The sequence below is a fragment of the Babylonia areolata genome, chromosome 15 (assembly GCF_041734735.1).
Source record: "Babylonia areolata isolate BAREFJ2019XMU chromosome 15, ASM4173473v1, whole genome shotgun sequence".
NCBI lineage: Eukaryota > Metazoa > Mollusca > Gastropoda > Neogastropoda > Buccinidae > Babylonia > Babylonia areolata.
Genome location: NC_134890.1, coordinates 31737970 through 31747969, shown reverse-complemented (window position 1 = coordinate 31747969; position 10000 = coordinate 31737970). Strand labels below are relative to the sequence as shown.

The window sequence follows — 10000 nt, the reverse complement described above, 5'->3', positions numbered from 1 at the left end:
AAGATAGATAAATGGACAGACAGTCAGACAAATAGAGAGACTTCAGACAGACAAATAGATGGATAGATATATAGACAGACAGACAGTCAAAACAGGATAAACAGACAATCTCAAACAATCGGTCAAAACAGGATAAACAGACAATCTCAATCGTCCGGGAGTGTGGTGGTGTGTTCCCCACCCGTCTCCCACTGTGGACCTGACGCTGCTGATGGCAAAGAGCAAGAGACAGATAGACAAGACAGACAGACATAACATTAGATAAAGAGACAATCAGACACAAAACCATCCGGGAGTGTGATGGTGGGGGTTGGGGGGGGGGGACCTGTGTCCACTGCAGACCTCATGACTAAGAACAGGAACAGATAGACAAAGAGGACAGACAATCATACAAAATCGTCCGGGAGTGTTATGTTGAAGGGGAAGGGGGTGGACCTGTCTCCCACTGCAGACCTGACACTTAATGGCCAAGAGCAGGAGACGACAGACAGATAGATAGACAAGACAGTCAGACAAATAGACAGACAGATAGATAGATAGACAGTCATACACTTTCGTCCGACAGTATCATGTTGAGGGGCGTGAGGTCCCCACCTGTCTCCAACTATATAGATACATAGGTAGGTAGATGGATAGACAGACTAGACAAGACAGACACATAAACAATCATACAAAACCGTCCGGGAGTGTGATGTTGAGGGGGGGGGGTGAGGTCCCCACCTGTCTCCAACTGTATAGATATATAGGTAGGTAGATGGATAGACAGACTAGACAAGATAGACACATAAACAATCATACAAAACCGTCCGGGAGTGATGCTGAGGGGGGTGAGGTCCCCACCTGTCTCCCACTGCAGGCCTGACACAGCTGATGACCAAGAGCAGGAGACAGACAGACAGACAGGATAAACAATCACACAAAATCGTGTGATGGTGAGGGGGAGGGGGGGAGGAGGGGCTGTCTCCCACTTGCAGACCTGACACAGCTGATGCCTGACCAGCAGCGTAACCCAACGCGCTTAGTCAGGCCTTGAGAGAGAAAAAATAAAGAGCAAGACCAGCCGACAGACGGACAGACAAGATAGGACAAATAGACAAGACAGATAAACAGTCATACACATTCGTCGGGGAGTGTGATGGTGAGGTCCCCACCTGTCTCCTGACTGCAGACCTGACACAGCTGATGGCCAAGAGCAGGAACCACACGGAGCTGGAGACAGACAGACAGATAGATGGATAGATAGACAGACAAGACAAAACAAACATGACAAACAGGCAATCACGCACCTGTCTCCCACGTGCAGACCTGACACAGTTGATGGCCAAGAGCAGGAACCACACGGAGCTGAGCTGGGCCTGGGAGCTGTGGAGGAACGCCACGGGGAGACAACTCAAGGACCTCTACCAGGAATTTGTCCAGCTGGGCAAGGAAGGGGTCCAGGAACTCGGTCAGTACTTAAAAATAATGAAATAATTAAGAAAAAAATGGTACTGCCCGAAAACTGAGTGTGGCTGCCTACGTGGCGGGGAAAACAAAACAAATGAATAATTAAATAAAATCATTCTTTTTCTTCTTCTTTTTCTTTCTCTCTTTCTTTCTTCTTCTTCGTTCTTGGACTGCCACTCCCACAATCACTTGTATGTTGTACACGAGTGGGCTTTTACATGTATGACCGTTTTTACCCCACCATGTAGGCAGCCATGCTCCGTTTTCGGGGGCAAATAAATGAATGAATAAAACAGTTGCACACGTAAAAGCCCACTGGAAGGTACGAGTGAATGTGGTAGTTGCAGCCCACGAACGCAGAAGAAAAAAGAGAAGAAGAAGAAGGAAAAACACATTAAAAGTAAATTAAAGGAGTAAGTGAAGTAAAAGACATTGGAAGTCAAACGAGTAAGTTTGTTTTTTTTTTATAAAAAGACTTAAAAGTCAAATAAAATAGGGAAATTACAATGACAGTCAAATAAACGAGAAAGGTAAATGAAAAGATAACTAAATATCAGATAAGAGAGTAATTAAAAACAACCTATGAAATCAGATAAACAATTGGGTGAAAAACGTCAAATAAACGAGAAGGTAACTACTTTAGAAGTAAAATAAGCGAGCAAGATTGAACAAATGAGTAAAATCCAAAAGACATTTAAAGTCAACTGAATGAGACAGTGGAGTTTCAGTTTCAGTAGCTCAAGGAGGCGTCACTGCGTTCGGACAAATCCATATACGCTACACATCATCTGCCAAGCAGGTGCCTGACCAGCAGCGTAACCCAACGCGCTTTGTCAGGCCTTGAGGAAAAAAAAAGATTTAAAAAAAAGTAAATAAATAAATAAAATAAAATGAAAAAGAGACGAAGTGAAATATAAAAGAAAAGAAAGCAAAAAATCAAATAAACCAGCAAGGAAAAAAAAAACCCAGCAGCAACGACAACTCACCCAAACACAAGTCGATTCAAATCTACGCATGTCTTGCACGTGTTCAGATGCACGTACATGACACATTAGCAGGCAAGTACATAAGTTTACGCCGAAACCACACACAACACACACACACATCTTTATTTGCTGTCATATCTTTTTTCTTGACATTCATCACACCGGAGATCCTCACTATTTTATTTTCTCTTTTCTAATCTTCTTGAGTACCATCTTCTGTTGTCAAACACAAACATGATTAATATGCACGCAGCATAAATTTCCGAAGAAACGTTTAAATTCAAGACCACTCTGTCTTTCATCAAGGTTATGCCGACATGGGACAGTACTGGCGAAAGGTTTACCATGACGACAACTTTCAGGAAGAGTTAGAGGCCCTTCTGGAACAGTTGCTTCCCTTGTATCAGCAGCTGCACACCTACGTTCGCAAACGCCTGAAGGATGTGTACGGAGAGGAGAACTTCCCAGTCACGGGACACATTCCTGCGCACCTTCTGGGTATGTATGAGTCAGTCAAAGTTAGACTTGGTGTATCAGATATTGCCTGCCGTCGTTTAAGACACAGAAGAGCTGAGAAAGTTTTGTGTCGTTTATGCCACCAATCAGAAGAAGATGAAATTCACTTTATGTTTTGTTGTCCTTGTTTACGTGACTTAAGGCAGAAACATATCCAGCCTGTTTTATAATAACCCATGCCGCTTTAGATTCAATTTGCTTATGTCATCCAGAAATGAAACTGTATTGTGCAATGTGGCGTTATACATTTACAATGCCTTAAAGAGATTGCATATTGCTGTAACTTAGATCACAATGTCAACATAGATTGTCAAATACAATAAGCATCGGAAGTGTAAATGTTAAGCAGTGTGTTTTTGAAAAGTGTTTGTGTGATTGATATAATTGTGACTTACCCCTTCAGTAAGGGGCTTAGGCCTAAATCTGAATAAACAATTTCGTATTCGTATGAGTCAGTCGTGTTTGACTATGACAATCAGAACAGCAGAGGAGGTAACTGCTGTTCTGTATGGGCTAGAATTTGATTACAGTGGTGAGTGTCTTGCCCAAGTTACATCCCCACTCTCTCGGCCAAGAGGGTTTTAGGACAGTCGGCGTTGGGATGGTTCCCAAAGGCTAACTAGCCCCCAAAGCTGCGACTCTAAGAGCCAGTGCAACCTTGCCTCCTAGTTTGAGAGTCATAGTCCTTCAGAAAATAAGCTGTAAATGACTTCCCATTGTTAGGAGAAACCATTGATCATACAGCTCTCACTTTGCTGTTGACCCAAATATGAGCTTATGTCAATATGTGATATAATCTGAACGTTGGGCCTAAGCTTCTGAATAAGTGGGGGAGCAAAACAAAAATCACATTGTGTTTCTCACACATCCCCGCATGCATTCTAGGTAGGTGGGGGTGGGGAGAGTGGGACAATTGTTGTCATTACATTTATTACATGTCCCTTCACGGCTAGGTAGGTGTGGACAGTGGGACAATTGTGGTCATTACATTTCTTACATGTCCCTTCACAACTAGGTAGGTGGGGACAGTGGGACAATTGTGGTCATTACATTTCTTACATGTCCCTTCACAACTAGGTAGGTGGGGACAGTGGGACAATTGTGGTCATTACATTTCTTACATGTCCCTTTACAGCTAGGTAGGTGGAGACAGTGGGACAATTGTTATTACATTTCTTACATGTCCCTTCACAGCTAGGTAGGTGGGGACAGTGGGACAATTGTTGTCTTTACATTTCTTACATGTCCCTTCACAGCTAGGTAGGTGGGGACAGTGGGACAATTGTGGTCATTACATTTCTTACATGTCCCTTCACAGCTAGGTAGGTGGGGACAGTGGGACAATTGTGGTCATTACATTTCTTACATGTCCCTTCACAATTAGGTAGGTGGGGACAGTGGGACAATTGTGGTCATTACATTTCTTACATGTCCCTTCACAATTAGGTAGGTGGGGACAGTGGGACAATTGTTGTCTTTACATTTCTTACATGTCCCTTCACAATTAGGTAGGTGGGGACAGTGGGACAATTGTTGTCTTTACATTTCTTACATGTCCCTTCACAACTAGGTAGGTGGGGATAGTGGGACAATTGTGGTCATTACATTTCTTACATGTCCCTTCACAATTAGGTAGGTGGGGACAGTTGGACAATTGTGGTCATTACGTTTCTTTCATGTTCCTTCACAGCTAGGTAGGTGGGGACAGTGGGACAATTGTGGTCATTACATTTCTTACATGTCCCTTCACAATTAGGTAGGTGGGGACAGTGGGACAATTGTGGTCATTACGTTTCTTTCATGTCCCTGCATTCATTCTAGGTAGGTGGGGAGAGTGGGACAAATATCCCTGCTCGCCATTTTCTTGTTGCCATCTTTATTTTTTCCGATATCTCTGCGCATATGGTAAAGTGGTTGAGGTGGGGGGGTGGGGGGCGAACAGTTGTAATTATTACCATTCTGTTTTCACAAATCTCTCCACACGTTATGCGTTGGTGGAGGAACAATTGTATTCGTAACAATTATATTTTCTCACAAATCTCGCCACACACTATGTGTTTGCGGGTAAATAATTGTAATCATTATATTTTCTCACAAATCTTTGCTTAAGTGTGGGTAGGTCGGGAGACAATTGTATTCACTATTTTCTCGCAAATCTCTGCACGCAATCTGGGTATGTAGGGGGACGACTGTAGCCATTATAGTTTCTCACAAATCTCTTCACGCACTGTAGATAGGCGGGTGGGGAGGGGGGGTAATTGTATTCAGTATATTTTCTCACAAGTCTCTGCACAAATGCTGAGTCGGTGGGGTGACATATGAAGTCATTTTCTTTGTTTTTCTCACATCCCTGCACACCTTGTTGGTGGGTGGGTGAACAAATAATTGTAGTTTTATTTTCCGTTTTTTCACATAATTATCCTTGCACACATCCTGGGTAGGAGGGAGGGAATTGTAGTTATTATATTTCTTTCTTTCTTGCATCGAAGGTTATGTTTTCTCATGGATTTCATTACTTATGAACGCACTACACACCACACCATATTTAGGCAAGGCAAGGCAATTTTTGGTGACATAAAATGTGTTCATGGCGTTTAGTGTTGAATAACACATTTAGCAAATGCAATGTAGTACGCTGACCATTTGATAGGGTGTGAGTGTAGACTTTTCAGTGCTTTTATGTTTCTTACAGAAATTTTCAGTTAGTTTCATAAGGATGCATCACCGCGTTTGGAAAAATCCATATACGCTACACCACATCTGTTGGACAGATGCCTGACCAGCAGCTTAACTCAACGCGCTCAGTCAGACCTTCAGTGGATGCATACACACACACACACACACACACACACACACACACACACACACACACACACATGTATTTGCGAACCTATCAGAGGGATTTTTTTCAAAAGAATTTGCCGGAGAACAACTCTTTTGTTGCCGCGGGTTCTTTTTGTTTTCAGTGCGCCAGGTGCGTGCTACACACGGGACCTCGGTTTCTCGTCACATGGACGCTCAAGTTACGTTGGTAGAACTGTGCTGTTATGAAAGATCGACATTTTCTTGAGGGTTTGAGTTGATGCAGTGGATTAGTGAAAACCAGAATTCATGATACATTTGTTGAGTTGGTGACTGGGCTCTTTGTATTTGTATTTGTATTTCTTTTTATCACAACAGATTTCTCTGTGTGAAATTCGGGCTGCTCTCCCCAGGGAGAGCGCGTCGCTACACTGCAACGCCATCCTTTTTTTTATTATTATATTTTTTCCTGTTTTTTTATTTGTTTTTCCAATCGAAGTGGATTTTTCTACAGAATTTTGCCAGGAACAACTCTTTTGTTGCCGTGGGTTCTTTTACGTGCGCTAAGTGCATGCTGCACACGAGACCTCGGTTTATCGTCTCAGCTGAATGACTAGCGTCCAGACCACCACTCAAGGTCAAGTGGAGGGGGAGAAAATATCGGCGGCTGAGCCATGATTCGAACCAGCGCGATCAGATTCTCTCGCTTCCTAGGCGGACGCGTTACCTGTAGGCCATCACTCCACTCTTGCCTTGTAACATAGTGATGGTCCTGTATGTTGGTTTCCCCGTGCTGCCAGGCAACATGTGGGCCCAGGAGTGGAACAATATCTATGACCTGCTGGTGCCATTCCCCGACAAAGAGAACGTGGACGTCACGGATGAGATGGTCAGACAGGTAAACAGTCATGGTACTCAAAAGACGTAGAGTATACCTGACAATTAAAAAATTATGGTCAGACAGGTAAACAGTCATGGTACTCAAAAGACGTAGAGTATACCTGACAATTAAAAAAAAATATGGTCAGACAGGTAAACAGTCATGGTACTCAAAAGACATAGAATATACCTGACAATTAAAAAATTATTATCAGACAGGTAAACAGTCATGGTACTCAAAAGACATAGAATATACCTGACAATTAAAAAATTATTATCAGACAGGTAAACAGTCATGGTACTCAAAAGACATAGAGTATACTGACAATTGAAAACTCACAGGGGCCGGTGTGGCTGTGTATGGGGGGGACTCGGAATGAGCGGCGTGGAAGTAATGCCACTGAAACGATGCAGACGATAGGGCAGCAAAAAAACCAAAAAAAAACCCCAGAGGATATGAGTGAAAAAATCCCGAAAGATACAAGCGTTTTAGTGATAAAAAAATGAAACAAACGATACAGGTGAATTACGAGTGACGCGCCAGCATCACACACTGAACAATATAAAATATCTTTCTTTATTAGAATAACAGCAGAGCGGAATAATCTGTCTGACGACGATAATCAAGTCAGCTGGCTTCAGGCACACGACCCAGAGCCAACAGCACTTGTCCCACTCCTGTGTGCACCTACACCCCGCCCTCCACCCCCACCCCCAACCCCTGTTGCAGTTCCACATCCGGAGCTGCCTGTTGGCTGCTCATCATTGGTTTCCTGTATCATTGAATCAGGCTTACAGTTTAAAAAAAAAGTACAATTTTCGGTTGATAACTGGACAATGGGAGTGTAGCATGAAGTGACATTGTGTGTAAATTTTACTGATGTTAGTTGCAAAGTGAAACATTCTTTCATCGAAAATTTCGTCAGTTGTATCAGCGAGTCGTTAACGCACGCGCTTCCTGCGTTATGGATGGCAGTAGGATCAGTTGTGCATCTGTGTGTGCGTGTGTGCGCGTGCGTGCTCGCTATTAGGTGCGTGTGAGTAGATACACATTTTTTTTAATTACCACTAAGACCGTAATATTTTTGTGTTAAAGTATTAATTCGCCCAGCACACCAGCATGCGTGTGTGTGTGTGTGTGTGTGTGTGTGTGTGTGCGTGTGTGTGTGCGTGCGTGCGTGCGTGTGTGTGTGTGTGTGTGTGTCACTTTTCCCACCTTCATTTATCCTTCAGTGTGTTGCGTGCGTGTGTGTGTTTGCGTGTGTGCGTAATTTTTCCCATCTTCATTCATATTTCAGAGTGTTACGTGGAAGTGTCTCCATAGTTTCGTTGACGGTTTGTGAGTGTGTGTGTGTATTTGTTTTTGCGTGTGTATGTGTGCGTGCGTAATTTTTCCCACTTATTCATACTTCAGAGTGTTACTGGTAAGTGTCTGTATAGTTTCGCTGACGGTTTTGTGTATGTGCGAACGTGTGAGTGTATGTGTGCGTGCATGCATGTGCATGTGTGTGTATGCTTGTGTGTGTGTGTGCGTGTGCGCGCGTGCATGTGCGTCGTGCATGTGTGTGTGTGCGTGTGAGTGTATTTCCCTCCACGTGACAGAACTGGACAGTGGAGAAGATGTTCCGCACCTCTGAGGAGTTCTTCACGTCACTGGGGCTGAGCCCCTTGCCGCCACAGTTCTGGAACACCTCCATGCTGGAAAAGCCCTCCGATGGCAGGGACGTGGTCTGTCATGCGTCAGCCTGGGACTTCCTCATCGGCCAGGACTTCAGGTCAGCGCGGTGGACAGGGTGCCGCCTCGATTCGCCTATTCCCATTTCGCCTATTTCTTATTTCGCCCCTTTCCGATTTGCCTACCTGTGAACTGATGATCCAGTTTCGCCTATTCCCAGTTCGCTCACGTACGCGCGCGCACACACTCACGCTTACACGCCCGCGCACGCATTCACACTCTTACATGCGCTCGCTTACACACACACACACACACACACACACACACAGGATCTCACACACACAGGATTTCTCTCTCTCTCACACACACACACACACACACACACACACACACACACACACCACCACCACCACCACCACCACCACCAACACAACAATAACAACAACAACAACAACAACAACAACAACAACAAAATAGGGTCAAAACAGTAGTGAACAGAATGATAGAATATAACCAAATTATAACAATATAATCAAATTATAACTATTTTCAACTGGTAAGGTAATCGGTCTTGGATGCTAAATACAAAGTTAAAGCGTAATGAATTTGGTGGAGGCGGTGACAGGGAGGCTTCGTTTCATGCAGGTCCACTGAGCACATCTTCATTCTGTATTTCATTATTGGCTTTTTTTCAGTGCTCTACTCGTGGTTTTCTTCATAAAAATATAGCTACTGAAAACAGAAAAAAAAGAAACCAAGAGAAAAAAACACATTCATTCACAATTCTTCATCTGTGTGCAAACCATAATGTCACGGTTAGTGTCAGTTTCAGTTTCAGCTTCTGAGGGAGGTGTCACTGCGTTCGGATAAATCTATATGCGCTACACCACATCTGCTTGGCAGATGCCTGACCAGCAGCATAACCCAGCGCGCTAGTCAGGCCTTGAGTGCATGCATGTATGTTTGTATACCTGTCAGAATGGATTTCTTCTGAAGAATTTTGCCAGAGGACGACACTTTTGTTGCCATGGGTTCTTTTTCAGTGCGCCAAGTGCGTGCTGCACACGAGACCTCGGCTTATCGTCTCATCCAAAGGACTAGAAGTTTTTCCATTCACACCTGGGACAAAGAGCGAGAGGGGGAATCGAACCAACACCACAATGATTTGGCAGATGAGCGTCTTATGCATTCTACCACCTTCCTCCTTCTAATACAGCTTTTATCACAGATTGACATAAGTTTACAGTTGGGCCAACAGCAAAGTGAGTGCAGCATTAACTATCATGCTTTATTGCAATGGAAAATTATTCAAAGCTTAGTCTTTAGTGAAGGACTATGACTCTCAAACCAGAGCCAAAATTGTACTGGCTCTTAGCGCTGCAGCCTTGGGGAGCTAATTGGCCTGTGGGAACCATCCCAACGCCGACTGCCCTGAAACCCTGTTGGCCGAGAGAGTTGGGATGTAACTTAGGCAAGACACTCTCCACTTAAAAAAATCAAATTCTTGCCCAGATAGTCTAGTCGGGACAGCAGTTGCCTCCTAAGCTGTTCTGATGGTGATAGTCGGACACGACTGACGATCATAACCTCCCTCCTGATGGTTAACGCCGCTAAAGCAGTGAGGTGGTGGTGGTGGTGGTTGTTCAGGATCAAGATGTGCACGATCATCAGCATGCAGGACCTGATCACGGTTCAC

General features: G+C 44.0%; 1 protein-coding gene across 2 annotated transcripts in view; it reads left to right on the top strand.

The window, feature by feature from the left end:
• The window catches only part of LOC143290570 (uncharacterized), a 77568-nt gene that overhangs the window by 26549 nt on the left and 41019 nt on the right, over positions 1 to 10000 (top strand). For both annotated transcript variants that reach the window (XM_076600137.1, XM_076600136.1), the window contains exons 16-20: positions 1304 to 1447; positions 2739 to 2930; positions 6551 to 6648; positions 8232 to 8404; positions 9952 to 10000. The exon at positions 9952 to 10000 is cut by the window's right edge and continues 76 nt beyond it. In XM_076600137.1, the coding sequence (XP_076456252.1) occupies positions 1304 to 1447; positions 2739 to 2930; positions 6551 to 6648; positions 8232 to 8404; positions 9952 to 10000 (656 nt within the window). The remainder of the gene's footprint in view (positions 1 to 1303; positions 1448 to 2738; positions 2931 to 6550; positions 6649 to 8231; positions 8405 to 9951) is intronic.